Source organism: Octopus bimaculoides, chromosome 9 (assembly GCF_046866305.1).
Source record: "Octopus bimaculoides isolate indiv1 chromosome 9, ASM4686630v1, whole genome shotgun sequence".
In the NCBI taxonomy this organism is placed as follows: domain Eukaryota; kingdom Metazoa; phylum Mollusca; class Cephalopoda; order Octopoda; family Octopodidae; genus Octopus; species Octopus bimaculoides.
The window spans coordinates 39450-62635 of NC_142936.1; the positions used below are offsets into that span (position 1 = coordinate 39450).

The window sequence follows — 23186 nt, forward strand, 5'->3', positions numbered from 1 at the left end:
CACTCCTTAAAAAAATCAAGGTTTGATACTCTGCCTTCATAACATTATTACTTTTTCTTCTTCCCTTCTTGATCAAAGTTTAAAAAATATTATCTTTTACTGAGTATTTCTATCAATTTTATCAATCTTCGTATAAACAGCATTTTCTGAAGGATGTAGCATAAGAATTCCAGTATGATTTATTTGTATGAATTGTAATATTGAAAACTGGTATCTGTTTGTTATAAATTTGAGAGTGATAAAAACCATCATCATCTTGTACTGCTTACACAGATTCCCATGGCTCTATGTTGCCATCCAATTCCATTATTATGAATTTGAATTCGGAGCTTCAGTCATAATGAATCTTTCATTAGCTGATCACACAACCATGGCCACCACTCCTATGGATGTGTTGCAGTTACTCTCTTGATAGAGATTGGTGATCCCAACTGTTGATCTTCTAGGACAGTGGTTCCCAAACTTTTTATTTAAATGAGTTTTCCAATGGCTCCCTTTTAATATGCTTATCCTTATATATATATATATATATATATATATATATATATATATATATATATATATATATATATATATGAAATTCTGAATTTAGTTCATGGACCCACAATACTACTCCTAGTACTACCTTTGCAGACCCCAGGTTGGGAACCACTGTTCTATCTGCCCAGCATCAATGTAAGAAGCATTGTTGGCTTGGTTGTGCTCTTCTGCGACCTCTTCACAATCTACCGTGCTGCAGTATCCCTAGTAGCATGGCTGAATGGATGCTATGCCTTGCCAGAGGGTAGCCCATAAAAACTGGTCTGATGTTTGAGACAGAGGAAAGACAGCTGCCAGACATGATAGATGTTGTTAACTATGTAAAAGTAGATCATGATTCTTCAGCTTTACTCTAATAGCTTTCAGACCCCAAATGAGAGAGAGAGAGAATATGAAAGAAATTGTTGTATTCAGTGCTTAGGTGTACTATTGGGTTGTCCAGAAAGTTTGTGCCGATTTTTAAAGGAAAGAAAAAGGTCAATAAATACTTGCCATTACATTTTTAATCAACCAAATATGAACCATTTTGTTGCACAATGCATCTCCATCTTTCCTTTAACTTGAAAATACCCTCTTCCCAGAATTGAGGTAGTTTCATGGCAAAGAATTCATCAAGGTATCTTTTTACGTCATCCAAGGAATTGAAATTTTTACCATTAAGACTATTCTGCAGAGACCTGAATAAGTGGAAATCTAAAGGAGCAATATCTGGTGAATATGGAGGGTGGGGTAACACATCCCAGTCGAGCTGCAGCAATTTTTGTCTGGTTCCCAAAGAAATGTGTGGTCTTGCATCATCATGTTGGAAAACAACACCCTTCCTTTTGGCTAATTCTAGACGTTTCTCTTTTATTGGTGCTTTTAACTCGTCCAGTTGTGTGCAGTATTTCTCAGAATTAATTGTCTGCTTACTTGGGAGAAGCTCATAGTACAGAATTCCTTTCCAATCCCACCATAAGAGATTTTATTGTTGGTATATGTAGAAATAAAATAAAAATGCATGGGTATATATATGAGTGAGTGTGTGTGTGGATTCAATGTATTTAATAGAGGTTTGGAGGAATTAGTTGTATCTTTGAAACAAATAAAGAGAAATTAACAGCATATTCACAAGTCTAGTTTTAAAGTTAAACTTGAAAATTTTTTTGAGTTTATGAAATTTATGTAAGTTTCCATTGAGTGAACTGTATCTTCTGATGATTGCAAAATGATTATAGAATCATAAATTTTGGAGGGTCTGAGATTGGAAATAAAATTTCAGCTATTCTGAGTTGAGATCTGTTTGTTGAGTTATTGGTTGGTCAGAGCTATGTAAAACACGTCCTGTGTCCTCCATTGTTTCCTCAATCAGCATATTGTTGCTCAGGGGTATAGATGATCTCTTTAAAAATGGTTTGGACAACTTCTTTGATAAAATAGATAAGTGCTTAAAGGGAAAATATTCCTAATGGAGTTAGCTTGGGGAAATTTCTTCAAATATTACTTCTGCTTAGTTGTAGATTCACTAACGTTACACTTAAAATGAACTCTCCCTGAATGTATACAAGTCTAACAACTTTCCTAGATTCTACCTCTGGAGGTGAAACAAAACATCTGTAATAGATAGGAACTTAAATCCTATGAACAGCTTGTTCAGTGCTCTTTGCTTGTAACCAGTTTAGTTTTTTTGCTTAAAGATGTCTTCAGGTTGTTGGTAAATTAATATAAATGATAATCTCTCTTTATCTATCTATCTATCTATCTATCTATCTACCATTCTCTCTATCTATCTCTCTATCATTCTCTCTATCTCTCTATCTAGCATTCTATCTATCTATCTGTCTATTATTCTCTCTCTATCTATCTATCTATCTATCTATCATTCTCTCTATTAATAAAAGTTGTATCTTCTTAGGATTAAGGTCAGGGTTGATAGTTTTTAAGAAATACTTGAATCTCTCTAGTCTTAGCTTAAACTTGCCACATTAAGGGCACTTTGTTGCAGTCTTAAATTTGTTTGATGTAGCTATTTTGTTTATTTTGATTCAGTAATTAATAACTTTTAAACTGATTAAACTGTTGCAAGTTTGAGATTGTTCCAGAGAATATAGTATCCTTTAATCAATTTAAGAGACGTATCATCAGCTGCCACGAATAGCATTGTACCATACGAAAGGAATATAACTGCTTTGTGATTAAATACATCAAAACATTGATATCTCGAAAACACTGATAACACATTTTACCTTTACTTTCTAAACTTATTAAGATAGGTTTAAAATCTTTGTCATTATAGATTGAAGATGCTATGGCTGAAAAGCACTTAAAAGACCAACAGGATCAAATGCAATCAGAAAACCGAAAAGATAAGGATCGACTCAATGAAATTCGACGAAAGGAACAAGAACGAATCTTAGAGGTCAGTAAAAGAAAAATATTTGGGGTTTCGAAATTTTTTTTTTTTTTTAACTTAGAAAGATGTCATCGTTTAACGTCCGCTTTCTATGCTAGCATGGGTTGGACGATTTGACTGAGGACTGGTGAAACCGGATGGCAACACCAGGCTCCAGTCTGATTTGGCAGAGTTTCTACAGCTGGATGCCCTTCCTAACGCCAACCACTCAGAGAGTGTAGTGGGTGCTTTTACGTGTCACCCGCACGAAAACGGCCATGCTCGAAATGGTGTCTTTTATGTGCCACCCGCACAAGCCAGTCCAGGGGCACTGGCAACGATCTCGCTCGAAAATCCTACAGGAGCCAGTCAGGCAGTACTGGCAACGGCCACGCTCAAAATGGTGCATCTCATGTGCCACCCGCACAAGAACCAGTCCAGGGGCACTGGCAACGATCTTACTTGGCTTGCCGGGTCTTCTCACGCACAGCACATTTCCAAAGGTCTCGGTCAGTAGTCATCGCCTCGGTGAGGCCCAATGTACGAAGGTCTTGCCTCACCACCTCAGCCCAGGTCTTCCTGGGCCTACCTCTTCCACGGGTTCCCTCAACTGTTAGGGTGTGGCACTTTTTCACGCAGCTATCCTCATCCATTCTCTTCACATGTCCATACCAGCGCAATCGTCTCTCTTGCACGCCACAACTGATGCTTCTAATGTTCAGCTTTTCTCTCAAGATACTTACACTCTGACGGGTATTCACATTGACATTACACATCCAATGGAGCATACTGGCTTCATTCCTTGCGAGCTTACGTATGTCCTCAGCAGTTACAGCCCATGTTTCACTGCCATGTAGCATGGTTGTTCGTACGCATGCGTCATACAGTCTGCCTTTTACTCTGAGTGAGAGTCCCTTTGTCGCCAGCAGGGGTAAGAGCTCTCTAAACTTTGCCCAGGCTATTCTTATTCTAGCAGCTACACTTTCAGCGCACCCACCCCCACTACTAACTTGGTCGCCCAGATAGCGGAAGCTATCGACTACCTCTAGTTTTTCACCCTGGAATGAGATAGAAGTTGTTTCCTGTTTGTTTGCAGTCTTTATTGCACCTGAACATCTGCCACAAACAAAAACTAACTTGCTAGTTAACCTGCCTTTGATGTTGCTGCACCTCTTATGTGTCCATAGCTTGCACCGGGTACATCTTATAGAGTTACTACCTACTCCTTTTCTACATACTGAGCAGGGCCATCTACCTGAAGGGGTTTGTGTTTTATCTACCTTCCTACTAATTAGGATTTTGGTTTTAGCTAGGTTGACTCTAAGGCCCTTCAATTCTAGACCTTGCTTCCACACCTGAAACTTCTCCTCTAGTTCTGATAGTGACTCCGCAATTAGGGCAAGGTCATCAGCATAGAGGAGCTCCCAGGGGCAACCTGTCTTGAACTCCTCTGTGATTGCCTGGAGGACTATGGTAAATAAGAGGGGGCTGAGGACGGAACCTTGGTGGACCCCTACCTCTACCCGGAATTCATTGCTGTACTCATTTCCAACCCTCACCTTACTGGCAGCATCTCTGTACATGGCTCGCACAGCTCTCACTAACCATTCTTCTATCCCAAGTTTCCTCATTGACCACCAGATAAGGGATCGGGGGACCCTGTCAAAGGCTTTCTCCATGTCAACGAAAGCCAGGTACAGAGGTTTATCCTTAGCTAGGTATTTCTCCTGCAACTGTCTCACTAGAAATAAGGCATCAGTAGTGCTTTTACCTGGCACGAACCCAAACTGCATCTCATCTAGATTGATTCGCTCCCTAATTAGTTGGGCTATGACCCTCTCTGTAACTTTCATAACCTGATCTAACAGCTTGATGCCTCTGTAATTATTTGTATCTAAAGCGTCACCTTTACCTTTGTAGCAGTTGACTATGATGCTGCTACACCAGTCATTGGGTATGACTCCTTCGTGTATCACCTGGTTCGTAATACGGGTGACTAGGCTATAGCCAACACTGCCAGATATTTTGAGCATCTCTGCAGTGATTCCTGATGGGCCGGGGGCTTTCCCGGTCTTCATACTCTTAATTGCTTTATCTACCCTGGTACTATCAACTCGGATAGCTGGTCCCTCTATTGGGTCGACATACGGCAGGCTCTCTTTCTCCCATTCATTCTCTTTATTAAGCAATCTATCGTAGTGGCATCTCCAGACCTCTTTCTTTGCATCCTCATTTAATGCAAGCGTACCATCATCCATGCGAACACATTTCTCTCCTACAACATCACTATTCTCTCTCCTACACTGTCTTGCAACACGAAATACCTCGAGTCTTTGGTCCTCACGGCGCAGAACATTGGCAAATCTTTCCTTATCTGCTTCCCCTCTGGCTAAATAAACCTGTCGCCTAGCCTCCCTTCTGGCACATTGGTACAATTCCCTGCTACCACCGTTCTTCCAGTCCTTCCAAGCCTGTTTCTTTTGTCTAATAGCCCTGTCTACCTCCTTGTTCCACCACCACGTTACTCTAGGTCGGGAGGGGGCCTTACACCACCCACAAATCTGGTCGGTGGCTTTCAACAGGTTGTCCCGCAGAAATCTCCAATTGTCTTCCACGTTGTATGATGCTATATCCCCTTCTATTTCGTTAAATGCTTCAAGTAACTTGTCTCTAAGTCTCTGTCCGTTTGCAGGGTCTTTAAGCTTCCTCACCCTTCTCCTCCAAGCCTGTCCAATTCTGGGCACCCATTTTGCCTTGATCCCAAAGTCGCTAACTACTAATCTATGTTGTGGGGTACATTCTTCGCCAGGGTAGGTTTTGGCATTTATAAGCCGCCTTCTTTCCCTATTTCTGGCGAGGATGTAGTCGATTTGGCTAGAGTGTCTGCCGGAGCGGTAGGTGACTAGGTGACTGGCAGGTTTCCTGAAGTTGGTATTGCAGACCATAAGATCGGTTGCATCACAGAACTCCAGCAGTCTGGTTCCCTCCTTGTTGCGGGAACCGAAGCCATAGCCTCCATGTATGCCATGGAAGCCTCCAGCACGATGTCCAACATGACCGTTGAAGTCTCCAGCCACAAAGAGAAGGTCCCTGTCACTCGTCGACGAGGTAGTTTGCAAGAGGGTGTCATAGAATTGGTCTTTCAGACTATCTGGTAGCCCTGGTTGAGGTGCATAGGCTGAGATGACAGTAGCTAATCTATGATGAAGCACTAGTCTGATCTTAAGTACTCTGTCACTTACTCTAACAACCTCGATTACCTTATCCACCCATTTCTCCGCTAGAAGTATTCCTACGCCCCCGACCCCGTCAGTGTTCCCTGCCCAGAAAATCTTGTACCTGTGTTCTTTGCCTGTGAGGAACCTCGCAGAACCTCCTCTCCATCTTACTTCCTGGATGCAGCACATATCTACGCGTCTCTGTTCAAGCATCTCAACAATTTCACCAGATCTACCTTTCAGCGTGCCGACGTTGAGAGTGCCAATCCTAACAGTATGAGTGTTGGGGGTGTGGGCCTGTAGCCTGGGAAGGGGAAAAGCAGTGTCGTGTACCTGAAAAGAAAACTTGCAATTGGAAGAATTCATAAGCAAAACAGTACCTACAACCTGCAAACATTTCTCAAACTTAATGCGCTACCCAAAGGTAGGGGAGAGGATGGCCAAGGCCACTAGATGGGTTCCGGGAGACAGCCAAGGTTGACAGGATGACAGAGGAATGAACTTCCGGTGGAGGGGGTGGGAGGGCGGGTTACCACCAGCGAGTAGATAGGGCTCTTAATTGTATAAATAATATTGAGTTTGATTATCATGAACATGATGTTAATGTCTGTCTAAGAACCTGAAATCTACAATCTGACAGAACTGTTTGTTCAGTGTGATCCTCATTTCAAAAGTCTAGTTTTCTCTATTGTGTTTGTTTTGCAGTCTTCAAAAATGGAGAAATGGTTGAAGAAATGATAAAGTTCCTATTTAACTTGTACTTTGTTTGACCCACACTTAAGCCATAATATTCCATGTAACTTAAGTTACATTTATTCATGAACATCATCAGAAGAGTTTTAGTCAAAATTCTTTAACAAAATAGGTTTCTGATAAGGTAGACATATACTTCCCACCTTTTCTGTTTTTTATCCATTCCTCCTAAAACACAGCCGAAATGACAAGCATTATTCTGACAGATTTTCCACCTCATAGAAAAAAGTTTCACCCCTTACTTTCAACTTTTGTTGGAGTGAAGTACAGTGAATTTAATTGGTACCCTACTATAATATGGTATTTATTTTATCTGTACTGGAATGGTGAAAAGCATGTCTGGTAGGATTTGAAGTCAATACATCAAAGAGTGGAACTAAAGCCAGAATCTTTTACTTCTTTGAGTTTATTCTCTATTTGAAAGGATAGGCAATAAAATTGTTCTCTATTCTTTTATACTGTTCAGCAATTGATTCTTATTCATTAAGTATTTCATGTTTTTAAATATACTGATAGAACAGATGATAATTTTAAAGATATATCACTCACCAGACCATCTATACACAGTGAGATATCTAATGGATATCTGTATTTTTCCTTGAATGACTTTATCTCTGAAATTAGATGTCTTTTCACTATATGATCCAATTAGTGAAATAATGCATGAATATAAAGTATCTATGTACTGGTAATGTGATCTTTCTGCTGGTGTTCCTTCAGTATCTTAATTTTATGTTGTTAAAAACTCATTCTGATGATAGGTAGTTATAATTTTCTGTCTGAAATATGTTCAGACATAAAATTATATCTTTTAATTTAGTTGAGATTTAATGAAGAAGGCCTTCTATCTAAGACTGTAAATTCTGTAATGTTACTACTCAGATAAACATACTTTTGGTTTGCTCTATAAAGGGCAATTAGTCTTTAAAACCCTAACAATAATTAAAGTTCTACAAAGGAAGTTGTTACATTACAGGCCTTTTCAACAATTAGCAGAATGGGGGAAAATTGATGATCTAATTTTTTATTTTTTTCTTCCCCAGGAAAGAAAACGTGAAGATGAGGAGAGGAAAGCAAAAGAATTAATTATTTCTTCACCTAACACTGAGTAAGTACTATGACAGTTAATGAATTATTTCTGTGTCATTTATTCATCCTTTCAGTCTAAATCTTTGAGATATTCCAACAGCCCTTTAGACAGTTGTCAATTTTACAAAAATTGTAACGTACTTTCTTTTCTTTCTATCTTTCTTCAAACAATTAACTTTTCAATCTAATTATTTCTTTCTGGTCCTAATCACAATGGAATATTTTAACATCAAGAAACTTTGCTTGTTTTTGTGCATATTTATACATTTATGACATTAATATACCAATTTTATTTCTATATATACTTTCACATTTGCCTTTTTGGCTGTCACTGTAAAATTGCAACACCTTTGCTCAAAGGATTTTCCAGGGTTTTTTTTTTTTCAGTGTCCCTTTGTGTACAAGGGTTGGAATTTTAGAGTGGAAGGACTCAAAATAGTAGTTAGTTGTTAGGGTAGTAAATGAGGATTAGCCTGAGTGGAGATGGCTTGAGACCAGCCAGTTCTAAGGGCACCTCAGCCTTCTGACTTTATATACTTGAAGTGGGATATAAATATTGTTTGAATTCCCTTTCTGGTCCTCTTAGTTAAATGAACTCAGTTTATCAGAAGCATTAGAACTAAAGTTATACTGAATTACAAAACAGCATTTTTTTAAGACTCATATCACAAGGAACTAACCATTCTGTCTGTGGTGTACCTGGTGTTATCCAATAGTGAGTACAGTGATGCTAATAGCTGCCTGCATGCCCTAGACAGTTCGTTTCCATTTCTACTAGGTAGGTAGGTAATCCTTGCACCAACATATATATATATAGATGGTATATGCATATATTTTTTTTTTTTTTTCATTTTCCTACACATCTTCGTTACCTGCCCCCACTCTCTCTTTCATAACTACCACTTCCTCTCTCCCTCGCTTTATCTCTTTACACCTACCTCTCTCCCTCGCTTTATCTCTTTACACCTACCTCTCTCCCTCTCTCTCTTCCACATCTTACTCTTTTTCTCATCTCTCTCCCTCGCTTTCATATCTTCCTCTTTTCTCAATTCTCTTTCCTTTCCTTTGTATCTCACATCTTCCTCTCCTCCTGTCACCTCACCCTCTCCCTCATATACTTCTCATTTTCCCCCTCTTCTCACTCCGTTTCTCTCACATCCTTCATCCTTTCCTGTCTCTCCCTCACTCTGTCTCTTTTTCTCTTCCTCCCTCTGTCTCTCTAACACCCCACACCCCCTCTCTTCCTCATATCACCCTCTCTCTTTCCTTCATATCTCCATCTCTCTTTCCCTATTCCCCTCTCTGTGTTTCTTCTTTTCTACCTCCCGCTATCTTTCACCTCCTCTCTATCCTCTACACCCTTTCTGGGCTTAAAAAACGAAGATGGCACCAAAGTGGGAGAAGAAAGAATTAAATCTTCTGTTGCGAGCATGGATGATTGCTAGTGGCGATCCGCCAAACAACATCATCACTGCTGCACTGAAAAACAATGGCTTTCACAGAACCACTGATCAGATGGAGCGGAAGAAGAATGAATTCCTCCAATCCTATACGCTCATCAGACCACACATTGACACCCTGGATGTCATAATCAAAAACTATTGTGGAAAGGCTGATAAGGATGGAGAAGATGAAAAGGAAACAACACCTGGAAGTCTCTTTGATCCAGAGGTTCCTCAAAAGAATGGATTACTCACCCCTGTGAATGACCAGGCAGAAAAGGATAGTGGAGCCAAGGAAGCAGCAACTAGAAGCCCCTCTGTACCAGTGGTCCTACAAAAGAAAGGAGCCCTCACCCCATTGGACAACCAGAGGAAAAAAGTTCTCACCACAAGAAAAGGAAGGATGGAACACAAACACAAGCATAAAGGAGGAAAAGGAAAAGGCAAAAATGAAACAATCAATTCGAAACCCCAATTCACCAAACAAAAAACAGAAAACCCCATGCTGGCATAGAGCCAGTCATTTTGAGTTGGGTATAATTTGACTATCAAAAACATATTTTTTACTAAATTTATACATTTTAGTTATTCTAAAAATGGGGAATCTAGAAGCAAGAAATAATTAAAAGAAAGTTAATTCCATGATGTGTGTTGTTTTATGTGCTTTTTTTTTTTTTCTGTTGGCGAATGACAAAGGGTAACTAAAAATGGTAAATATTCTAACATTTGAAATGCCATAAAAACCCTTACGACATGATGAAATTAATTTCTTTCTTACTAAAACTTTGGCTAATATTCAGTAATACATATTAATTTCTTATAACATAAAAGAATTAACAACAACAATAGTAGTAATAATAATAATAATAATAATAATGATTTCTTTTATTATTAATGATAATAACACCAACAAGAAAAATGGCAACGATAACAATCACATTAGCTTTGATATAACATTACTAATCCATTGTTTTTCTTTCAGCTTTCGTAGCTGTTGAGTTGGTATGTTCCTTACTTTGTTGCATGCTGCATATGGGTGCAGTTGGTGATGGCTCCTCCTTCCTTTTTTTTTTGTGAGTGTGAAGGTAACCTTTGGTTGCTTGCTGGCTACACGGTGTGTAAAGGTTTTTCAGTGGTTCCTCATTCATTGTGGTTCCCCCAAATCTTCAAGCTACTGCAATAAATGTTTATACTTTTAAAGCTTAACTAGTTCAAGCATTTCTTCCGATTCTGAAGAAAATCAATTAATTCTAAGTGAATGCTGGAGTAAATTTATTACAAAATTTGGATGTTATTTCTCTTTTCTTTCTTTCATATCTCGATTCACCAAAATTTTATCAAACCATTCTTCACAACTTAGTATTCAATGGCAATCACAGAAAGGCAATAATCATATATTCTAACCTTCCAACAAGTTTAGTCTATCAGAATCTAAGACACTTTTCTGAATTGCTGAACTCAGATACTTTACAAATTCTTACCAAACTGATTAACGAACATTTACTGGTTTCAGAATATTGTGAACAAGCATGAACTGTGAGTCATTGCTTACCAAGCTTTTAATAAATTCCATAAACTTTTCAATGCTGCCATCTATATGGAAGTTTAGCAACAAGGAGGAATTTATTACTATCGATAGTAATTTTCTAAATTATCAACGCTTCCATTTCAAGCTACTTCTATATTCATAGGAACAAACTTAATGAGGTTCTTTTTTTATAAAACAGAAAATGCTTATTTATTACCAAACTTGGTTTGCTATAACAGGGATATGCCATAGAAGGTAACACACTATCTACCTTAAAAGCCTCTCATTAATTATTCCATCAGTTAAGTGAAACAAAATCACTGCAACTTGAAATCAAAATATGCACCTAGCTCACCAAAATTTAACCTACCATGTTCATCAAAGATAAAATGATGTATTTATTAAACTAGTGAGGGATCCACTTGACCTGCTAGAAACTATGTCCTACCATCTTAAAAAACAAAGGATACATTGGATAATGTAATATTAAGTATATGTCATGAGAAAAAGCATGTTGGTTACAACTGAAAGGTCTTTAATAATAGGTGTACTTGATCAGAGCTGATCGGGAACTAAACAACATAGTGATTCAGTGAAATGGGACCTTTAATGTAATCTATTAAATTTTCCAATATAGCAATCAACTTGTCAACAAACTCCCTAATACCTTTAAATTAGAGATTGCATCTTTACAATCCTAAATTTGAGGACAGCATACAATAATGATGAGGAAAGTGTGTCATAAATACCAATTATTTCTAAAAACCTATTTTGTTGAAAACCAGTTTCTTGCTTGAAAAACACATTTCCCCCTCCTTTTCATATTGACATTCTGGAATCTTTGGGTTTCACTATCTCCACAACGTGCTACATGATCTTTTCTCAAAATATACAATGTGCCTTGAAGGAAGCCAGATTTTGATTTTTCAAATTGACAAACTATTCTGAAGTGCATGAATTCTTTGTATCTCCATTAAAAAGAAATTCCCGAGTGACTCTCATCAAAATAACTTTATTATTTTTTTCCTATAAATTTTGATATTTAAATAATGATACAGATTTTTGTTTTTTCTTTTTGCTTGTTTTATTTTTATGTTAAATTTTGAAGCTATTTCTTTCTGATTTGATTTGTCAAATAAAAGTTCAAAAGCTTTCATTTAATGCAGCTTTGAAATAACAGTGTGGATAGAAAATTATATTACTTTTGGATATATACATAAGCCAACTTTTTAAAGTTATGGGTGTTTGTGCAGTTGAAGCATTTTTCCCTTTTAGTATATTATTTATTTGTTTGATACAAAAGTAATAATGGTAAGGTATAGAATATTAACTGGATGTATGGTCATTTGCTTCAGAAGAAATTTGTTTCAACCATTTTTTTTTTTAAATGTGAAAGACAAATTATTTTATCTTTTTTTTTTCTTCCCCCCCCAGACCGAGTTCTTTTGAACCTGATCCATTGCAAGCATCTGAGGGTCACAAAATGGTACAGAATTTACTGCGTCGTTCAATGAGAGAGAAATCCAATAAACCCATGACGACTCTGCAGCGTTCTGGAAGCTTCACTCAACAACCTTCTACCCAGAACAACAACAACAACAACGAGGAACAGACTCGTATCGAGAGCCCACCAGTGTCTTCCCTTCTTAATAAAAAGGAGAAAACTGAGGACTTGAATAAAATTAGGAGAACCACTAACCTAAGTTTCCGACGTAAAACTCACAGCTTTAAAGAAAAATATCACCTTCCAGACAACCTACATTTTCCAGAAATTGAAGGCTTTCTTGAAAGAAAGCATGAACTACAGGCCGGAGGCAAAAAAGCAGCTCTTCGCTCTTGGAAAACATTTTATTCTGCATTATGTGGCAAAGTTTTGTGTTTTTTTAAAGATAAAGATGGTATGGAAGATATCTGAATTTTTATCTCAAATTCAAAGTTATAAAATATTTTATTTGAAACCCCATTTTTAGCTATATCTTTCTTGGCAGAAGATTCATTAAATTATTTTCTTTGTAAATTCTAAGAATTTTTATATCTAACATAAATTTCAATAATTTCTAGGCTAGAAGTTTTAAACTTTTGAGTTTGATTGCACGTTTTGTTATTGATAATGAAAATTCAAATTTTCAGACTGAGGTATAAACGTTTTTTTCTCTTTCCCCTCCACAGCATTAGAAGATAAAATACCTGCTGCACATAGCCTGAATATCAGCAAAGCAATTTGTGAAGAAGCAACAGATTATACAAAGCGAGAAAATGTTCTGCGATTACGACTCAAAGATGGTGCTGAATTTTTGCTAGATGCTGGCAGTCGAAAAGAAATGTCAAACTGGCAGGAGAAGCTTTGTTATTGGGCCAGTAAGTATTTGTTTTATGACAAATAAGTTTTGAATTTCATTTGAGAGAAAGGAATATTAATTTTGCAGTTATTAACATATTTAAGAAATTTATAGATGCTTTTTCCCTCTCTCTCTCTCCACTCTTTATGTAGTTACTGTAGAACCAAATGTAAGTCTTGGCAATTTTTTTTTTTTAATTCTTCAAAATGTTCTTGATTAATTTAAATACAGATGATACCTCAGAAATCTGATACAATGGCAAGCAATGTATGTAGAATTTATAGAACTTATCTCATTTAAGAATAACTCTTCTATGTCTCAAATCTTAATAAAACATAAAAGAAACACTGTAGTATATTGATGGTTTGGGGTATGATTTTAATAAAATGGTTTACAATGGCTACACTGATTTATTTTATTTCTATGTACCTTTCATTGAAAATTCATGGAGGAAATTGTAAAGAAAAATCAGGTCTTCTAGAGCCATTAGCAGTTTATAAAACTGGAATGTACCCCAGGATTTATTTTTATTAAATGTAGATAGTGACGGAGCTCCTGTCATTAAGCAAATGTGATGATTATCTTCAAGGATATATATATATATCTATTGCAACTAATATTTCCAGAAGATATAATAACCTATTACTAACGACTAGATGAGACATGTCTAATGTATTAACCTCTTCAGAAATATTATGAAACTAGCTGACGTAGCCAGTAATTCCTGGAAGAGCAGGGCTTATCCCTTTGTTCCATTCTCATAATTGTTTCGCTAATCCAATAACAATACAAAGCATGTAGCCCTGAAAATGGATTTTGTGCATTTACAGAGAATATTGAACTGTCTTAGACAGGATCTTCTTTTTAGGAATTCCCAATAAGTTATGAATACCCAATTTGTTCATCATTATATTCACCCTCTCACCCATTCTCTCTCTCTCCCATACACTTTTGTAACCTCTACCCATACTCACTTTCTGCCCTCTTATTGCCACTCACTTCTCACCTCATATCCACCCTTACACCTCACCACTATTTTTTATCTCTTTCCAGTTCTACTCCAACCACTCCTACCCTCTGGTCTATAATGTAACAAACAGTGTTACATCATCGACCTCTACAGCAAGAAACCTGTTCTATTCTGGTCCCTTTTCTTTATTTTAACCCCTCATCCCATCCCATACCATAAAGCTGTCTCCATTGCTACTTACAGCCCCACTCAGTTGAAAGGAATCTTAGTTTTGCAGTCTGCATAATGACCTTACTAGTGCTGGTGCCACTAAAAAAACAGATACCCAGTGCACACTGAAAAGTGTTGGTTTTTAGGAAAGGGGGTACCCAGCTGCAGAAGCCATTCCAAACTAAACAATGGAGTACAATAAAATCTTTGAACCACTTGAATCTTGTCAGATCATCCGATCCATGCCACTAAGGAACATGGGCATTAAACAATGATGGTGATGATTAAGATTTTATATATATTTAAAATACACATTCAGTAGTTTTTCATTTAATTTCAATTAGATGATGTTTATATTTGAATCCCCAAAAAAAAGGTTGATTTCAACTGACAGTATTTTTTTTTTTTTTTTTTGTTAATATGCATTAGATTTAGATTCTAAACTGAAAATCATGAACATATGTTTAACAAACCCTTTAAAAGCCACAAAAAAAATGTTTCTATTTGACAAGGAACTGCAAATTTTCTACCCATCCACCAATAGAACATTTCAATGAAGCAGCTACAGACCCGTTGTCCAGCCTTATTTACAGAGGACCATTGTTAATATGTTGTTTCTCCTTAAATTACTGTTGTTTGCAGCTGAGAGCAGTGAAGATGTGAACATGGATTTAGATCTTGACATGGACATAGATGACTGCTGGGATTCCTCCCAGCAGTCTGCAAATTCATCACCAACACATCAAACAAGAGGAGGTGAAATCTTTGTCAAATACTGGGGCTTTTTTAAAAGGCTTTTATGTTTTTTAATGAAATTTTTGTTTTACTTTCTGGCTTGGATTTTTCTGCAGATTTTTCTCACTCTAAATAACATGTGCACCAACTGTCTACTTTCTTTTTTGATTTTGTTGTAAAAGTTTTGAGAACTTGCTTCTGATTTAATATTAACTTGAAATACTTTTACCCTCTTACATCCATCTTATTGCTTAGTATTCTGCTGTTTATTCCAAAGCCTTTTTGCTGTTTATTTTCTTAAGTTCTCTTTCTCTCTCCCTCTCCCTTTTATTAACAGATGACCAATTGTTTCTCTAGAATTGATTTTAAATAAGCTCTCACATAGATTGTTGGTAAATAGAATCTAACGGTGTTTGTACTGAGATCATTCCTTATGTACCTGAAGTGAATCATCTGCAACCAGTAACCAAAATTGAGTCGTAGGTTTGCTTGTGTCATTGTGTGTTGGAAGATAATGTTAGTTATTACAAGTTAAAAACTTAGAGCAAGCTTTCAAATTGTCAACTGAGTACATATTTAATTTCACATTTGGTTGATTTTGTTTAAGGAAAATGTTATTTGAAAAATATTGTCTAACTTAGGTGCAGGCATGACTGTGTTAAGAAGCTTGCTTCTCAACCATGTGCAAATCGATCGTCGGAACCGGGTGGAGGGGCAAAAGACCAATCGAGCCGTCTAGTAGCTGGTTCCCTCCGAAGTTTCCCTCAGGATAGCTGGTACCAGCGGGAGAACGACACACAATGGTTCAGGGCTCAGTCCCACTGCATGGCACTTTAGGCAAGTGTCTTTTACTATAGCCTCAGGCCAACCAAACCTTGTGAGTGAATCTGGTAAATGGAAACTGAAAGAAGCCCATTGTATTTATATGTCTGTGCATGTATGTGTCTTTGAGGCCATGTTTCTACCTCATCACCACTTGACAACTGACAGTGGGAATGAACGCAGAACCATTTGGTTGGTAAGCAAGCTACTTACCACACAGCCACTCCTGCACCATAAACATTTGTTATATATGTCATAGTAACTGAAATCTCAATACAATGTCATTTTCCTGAATGCCGTAGAAGTCATATAACTGAGTAAGCATATTATCTGCCTGCCAGCCGTTTGATTTTTAAGTTCAAATCCAGTGCAAATTGTGTATTTAAGATGTACATTACTTTTACATAGCCTCATTTCATCTTGCTCTAAAGGAGTGAGTCTCTGTGTGGTTTTGCTCCCTGACATCAAATCCTAGTCATAAAACAGAACATATTGGACACCCACCGAATAGCTATGTCTAGAATACCTTTTGATCACTAGTTTACTTGATCTGGAGCTAACTGTATATGTCCTGTTTCATTAAAAAATTACTACATTAATTGTAGCTTAACAATAGAGCAACATTGTCATTTATAAGTTTTAAAATGTTTTTCTCTAAAGTAAATAAGAAACTCCAAGTTTCTTATTTGTAAATCAAATATGGAAGTTTTTTTTTTTTGAAAATTGTGTAATTTACCACTTTTTCTTTTATTGATCATTGAGGAGCTTCCTGATAAATCTGGTTTTAATAAATTGCAATATTTTGCTACCATACAAGGGAAAGTAGCAGAGTTTATTAGACACTTTATTTCCTCTTATCAAGTGGTTTCTTGAATTGTCTATTTTTTCTACTCAAAACAAAAAAAAAAAAAAACAATATAATAATGATTGGGATTATTCTTTAAAATCCTTTTGTTGCCATATTTCTGTTGAGATGTTCTGTTTCTTTCAATTAATTTTAAATATAACAAAGATTTTAATTCAGAACTCTTGAAAACAAGACATTTGTACAACAGCTCTAGAGGTGGTTTCAGGTGGGTTGGTATGAAAACGGTTAAACAAGAACATTAGATATTTTACTACACACACACACATCTGTCTGTGTGTATCTTAGAGACTAAATGTTTATAGTTTAAGTTTCACTCTTTTGGGGTTTTTATATGATTAACACACTTTTTTATTCAACATGTTTATCATTAATCATGCTTTGCATATTTGTGTGTGTTTAAAAAAAATCTTTTGGCAGTTTTGTTTCTCTTTGGCTCTGTTAATTATTTTTTTTTTAATATATTTCAAACTTGAATTGGTCCAATTTGAACTTGATTTCCTTTCACCACCCTTTACTTCATTTTTTAGCTTCTTAACCCTTTTGTTACCATATTCATTTTGATATGCTCCGTGTTTCTTTCAATTATTTGAAATATAACAAAGAATTTAGTAAAATAACTTGGGCTATCATTCAGCTATTGTTTGGAGCATAAATTGTGACTCAGGTTTGGAAGATTTTAATTCAAAACTTATGAGAGCCACTTTCAGCTGCTGAGTAGGTAACAAAAGGGTTAAACAATTTCACTTCACTTAACAGCTACTTTTATCACCATCAGCTGATACTTTCAATATCCAGATTCACTTGAACATAAACAATTTCATGCTATTTTCTTTTTTTTCTTTCTCCTTTTGCTATCATTGCACACTCACTGACCAACTTTCACTGCTTCTTTTGGAACCCATGTACAATATTCTTCCCAGCTTCTAAATATTGGGGGGATATTTGATGATTAACTTTATTTCCTGTATGATTAGATTTCTTTGTATCAGTATTTATAGCTGTCTTTAGTTAGTACACAAACGTTGGATACCAGTAAACAATCGAGCTAACAAGGGAGAAACTTGCTCCTTCTGCTAGAGATAGCTGCCAAATCTTCCTCAAATCTCACCATATCATCTTGAACAAAAACATTGAATAATGTAGACCTGAGCTCTCTGAATACAAGAGAAAAGGTTGGCTTGTCATGGCTGGAATGGCTTGCTTAACCAAGGCTGTGCTGGACTAAACAACTACCAGTAAACAATTTGTTTATACAAATAAATTCTGTCAATGTGAGATTGTAAAAGAATAGAAAATCTGGTTATGCATGAAAGAAAAAGCAGCAATGTCTCTTCTTTAGTATATCAGATGAATATTTTCATAAAAGTCGAAATTTGAAGAAATTCTGTGCAGTGTAGAGTTCTAGAAGAATTATAAATTCAGTTGTTATCAGAAGTGAAAGATCTAATGTTTCAAAACTTTACTTTTCATCTGAGATGATGGAAAAGAGAGAAAATGGTGTTAGTACTTTGTGGAGGCCAATATTTGATAACTTACAGCTAAAAATATAGCATCACTTTTTACGAAAGGCAAGTTACTGACATGTTACATTCTTCACCATATATGTCAATTATGTTCATCAAATTCCTCTAGAACTCTCCTATGTACACAGTTTGTCTTTATCATTGTCAAAGTGTTTGTTCATAATCCATTCTGCCTGTCTCCAACTTCCATATTTTGATTTAATCCACAGTATTTTTTTTTCTATTTCTTCCAATTAAAAAATGTTAAACAGTATATGAAATATTTGCAATTAGTGTGTGTGTGTGTGTGTGTGTGTGTGTGTGACCCTAATTTTTAATTGAAGTAAACTTGAAATTCATTTGTGTATTTTTCTTGAATTATTATAAATGTTTTCAACGTAACACCCATTGTTGAACATCAAAAAGAATTTCAGATTAACAATCTTGCACTTTCAGTCAATTGTTTGTTTATTTCTAAATATAGGAAATTCATAGTTCAAATTTAAATTTAATTCTGATCTAATTGATAAAACTAGATCCAAAGACTAAGCTTATATGTAGTTACCTAAAACTCCTGAACATGCTTACCGATCAGCTGAAGTACCCTGAATAAGCAGAAGTACTCTGAATTAAATAAGGCTTCAAATTTTGCTTCTTCTTTTATATTTCTTTTGAAAATCAACTAGTTTAGTTTTGCTGCAATTTTACCACTAACAATTTTTATTCTGCATTATCAAAAAAATGTCTTGGAATCAGTATCAAAATTATTTAATTTATTTTAGTTTAAAATGAATTTGTTAATGTCAGTTTTAACTTGATGAAATTTTTTATGAATTTTTAAAATATAAAGCAACTTCTAATAAGTTATAACTTGATAGCAACAATGATTATTTTTATGTATAATCATTGTATTTTTATTAAACTTTCTTAATATAAGTTCCATTTTTTAATAATTTATTCATTTATTTTTTATTTTATTTTATCAGAAGGACTTAAATTTGACTAAGATTTGAGAGTTGATCTGAAACTTTTGTATCTTATCACAAGTTTGTCACTTATGTTTTTTACCTTTTTGAAGTTTATTGAAGATTACATTTGTATACAACACGTTTTAGTTGTATTTACATTGTACAACCATGACAGGATTATTAATTTAGATAAATGGTTTTTTGTAAGGTTTATTTAGTTTTGAATATTCTTTAGTTTAATATATGTGAAATCGTGTTATACTTTTACCATGTAATATTGTTGAAATATTTCTATGTTATTCTAGTTTCTTCAGTTAGACTGAATCTGCCTCCTTCTAGGTTGAAAAAAAAGATTTCATTATCTTCTTGACAAAATTCAAAACTAGACATTCCTTCTCATATTTATCTCGAGTCCATTTGCGACTTCCTTAACTGTTTCCATAATCACATTTTTCAGTGAGAGGTTAGTACTGTTTATTGTGTTATGGATTCAGCTTTTAAATAGCTTATTGTCCACTCTGTGGATCACAACACCCAGTTCAGATAGGGGTTATTGTATATACTTACCTCTTTGGTGCTGTACTTGTGATAAGATGCAAATTTTTTGGCCATCACTCTCAAACAGATTAATACTTCTAGTTACAAGTATTCATTTTTATTTCTTTTATAATACATCAACCTGATTCTCTTCAAAGGCAACTTCACAAAGAGAAATTAATTTCTTGCAAAATTATAATACCAAAATTAAAAACAATATGTCAAGTTAAAATATGATATATTAATCTCAGACTGCAAAATTCTCTCTCTTTATATTTGAGTAAATATTCTAAAAATGAAGGAGTTTTCAGACATTTAATATTCAGAGCTGGCAGAAACGCTAGCACGCTGGGCGAAATGCTTAACGGTATTTCGTCTGCCGTTACGTTCTGAGTTCAATTCCGCCGAGGTCGACTTTGCCTTTCATCCTTTCGGGGTCGATTAAATAAGAACCAGTTACACACTGGGGTCGATGTAATCGACTTAATCCATTTGTTCGTCCTTGTTTGTCCCCTCTATGTTTAACCCCTTGTGGGCAATAAAGAAAGAAATATTCAGTATGTTTGTTTCAGTTTTTATTTCATTTTAATATAAATGTATGCATTGTTACTAACAGCAGTGGAAACAGATGAAAACATCAAAACAAATACCATTAAAGATGCTATACCTGCAACTGTGACTGAAGAAACCTATAATGTCAAAATTCACCGAAGTCCTTCTCCTCGACAGATGCATCCCAATTCTTCAGAAAAGCCACATGCGTCATCAAAAGGTCGATCTTCTCAAGTCCATCCTACTAACTTGCCAGGTAAGATATGCTCAGTTATGTTATACCTGACATTTCAAAACAACAGCTTAAAGCAAAGAAAAATTCAGGTGTCAGAGAAAATAGGATGCTGGGAAACTTTCTCCAAACTATCACTTGTAATACTGGAGTTGTGGCTTTATACCTGAGTCAAGCACAGGTAGAGGTGTCATGCTATAGAGAAGATACATAGCTACCCTGCATTTATATAAGGGTGGGTGAGAATATCTGGGAGAAAGAGATGGTTATGATGGAGTGCCAGAACAAAATCTTCAAGGAGCGAGAGATAATATTTGCAGTGGATCAAGGGGGGGGGGGTGCAGTTATGGGGAGTGAAGGGAGGGGAATGTAGTGGGTGGGGGATGAACAGGAGTGGCTTCATATATTTATATTTCTTTTGTGTTTCATTCATTAGACAGTGGCCATGCTGGGGCATCACCTTGAGAGATTTAGTCAAATTAACCCCAGTACTTATTTTTATTTAAGCCTGGTACCTGGTCTGTCAATTCTTTGGCTGAGCCACTGAGTTACAAGAATGTAAACAAACCAGCACTGGTTGTCAAACAGTGGTGGTAGTAAAACTCCAAGATACACACACACACACACACACACACACACATATATCAAATAATAAGCAACACGGATTTCAAAAGTGATTGCAGTACGCACGTTTCATGCTACTTCAATTTATTTAAGTAATGTGAGCATTACCTTAAATGCAATATGAAGAGCAATCTTCAGCTGCACGAAAAAATGTAGAAAAAAAGACATATTACAAATGTGGCAACATATTAAAACCGTTGCCACATTTGTAATATGTCTTTTTTTCTACATTTTTTCGTGCAGCTGAAGATTGCTCTTCATATTGCATTTAAGGTAATGCTCACATTACTTAAATAAATTGAAGTAGCATGAAACGTGCGTACTGCAATCACTTTTGAAATCCGTGTTGCTTATTATTTGATTTTAATCACCCATCCTTTTGGGATGTGATATTCGGGTGCCTTCGCATAAGTACCATATTCAAGCCTTGAATCTATATATATATATATATAAAGATGGGCTACTTTCAGTTTCCATCTACCAGATCCACTCACAAGGCTTTGGTTGACCCAGGGCTACAATAGAAGACAGTTGCCCAAGGTGTCATGCAGTAGGACTGAACTCAGAGTCATGTGATTGGGAAGCAAATTTCTCACCACACAACCACACCTGTGCACACACACACACACACACACACACACACACACACACACACAAAACTATTGTAAGCATTATAATTAAAGCAGGTTATATCTGGACAAAATTGCATTACTGGTCAGAGGTCAGTGATAAAGATTGTTTAATGCAGAAATATTGTTTTTTGTTGTTTTTTTTTTAATTCCTATAACAATGCACAAACATAAATATATATTTGTATTTATCTTCCTCTTGAACTCTGCAGACCGTGATGTAATGATTAAATTAGTATTAACATGCTTATTGCTCTGAGCATCAAACATCCAATGAGAAATAACTGTGTTGTGAAGAAAAGAAAGCATCGGCTCAATGCTTAATATTCATCATCATCATAGTTTAATGTCCACCTTCCATGTTGGAATGGGTTGGATGGTTTGACAGGAGCTGGCCAGATAGAAGTCTGCACCAGACTTCTGTGTCTGTTGTGGCACTGTTTTTACAACTGGATGCTCTTCCTATCACCAACCATCCAGTAGAGTGGACTGAGTGCTTTTTATGTGGCACTAACACAGGGAAGGTCAATCTTGGCATGGTTTTTACAGCTGGATGCTTTTTACGTGGCACCTGCACTGGCAGGGTCACCATGTAACTTGCAAGAGAAAATGACCTTTGAGAGCAGGGGGAGCATTGGGGGAGGTGATCTTGTGTCAAGTGATGAAAGATTAGAGTGTGATAGAGAGAGAGAGAAACAGGTGTCTTGCTGTAGAGGAGGTATGTGGTCACGAAGCCAGAGTTAAGAAGAATGGGGACAGAAATAGGTATGCAGCTGCAAAGGAGATACATGGCTACCCAACTGGAAGGAGGAGCAAGAGAAAGAGAGAGAGAGGGAAACAGCATGTGTGCAGGAGAGGGATGGTGGAGAAGTGCCCAGGGTTATACAAACAAGGATCAGAGCATAGATGGGATGGTAGAGTGAGGAAGAGAGAGATAAATGGTGGCAAGTGCCAGGGCATAGCCTCAAGGTATGGAGGTCATAACATAAATAGCAGAAAGGCATGAGTAGGGAGTGGGGATAACAATGATAGAGTGAGCAGGGCAAGGATTGGGGGATGGGAGATAATCATAATGTATGAAGAGAAAAATGTGAGGCAGAAAAGAGATGTAGTTTGGTTTGTTGGGGTAGGGTGACAATTTTATTGTAATTGGTGTGGATGGAGCAGAATGCTTCTAGAACTCAGCAGGTCTAGGTGAAAACGCTTGACATGTTTTGCTACTCTTTACTCTTTTATTTGTTTCAGACATTTGACTGT

The 23186-nt window shown here is 36.3% G+C and overlaps 1 protein-coding gene across 3 annotated transcripts in view; it reads left to right on the forward strand.

The window, feature by feature from the left end:
- Positions 1-23186, forward strand: part of LOC106868373 (uncharacterized) — a 38147-nt gene that overhangs the window by 1528 nt on the left and 13433 nt on the right. Inside the window, exons 2-8 of one of the 3 annotated variants that reach the window (XM_089356919.1) lie at positions 1-20; positions 2816-2938; positions 7926-7990; positions 12376-12839; positions 13111-13299; positions 15103-15216; positions 20509-20700. The exon at positions 1-20 is cut by the window's left edge and continues 163 nt beyond it. In XM_089356919.1, the coding sequence (XP_089213045.1) occupies positions 1-20; positions 2816-2938; positions 7926-7990; positions 12376-12839; positions 13111-13299; positions 15103-15216; positions 20509-20700 (1167 nt within the window). The remainder of the gene's footprint in view (positions 21-2815; positions 2939-7925; positions 7991-12375; positions 12840-13110; positions 13300-15102; positions 15217-20508; positions 20701-23186) is intronic. The other 2 variants (XM_089356920.1, XM_089356921.1) reach the window with 2 other exon arrangements.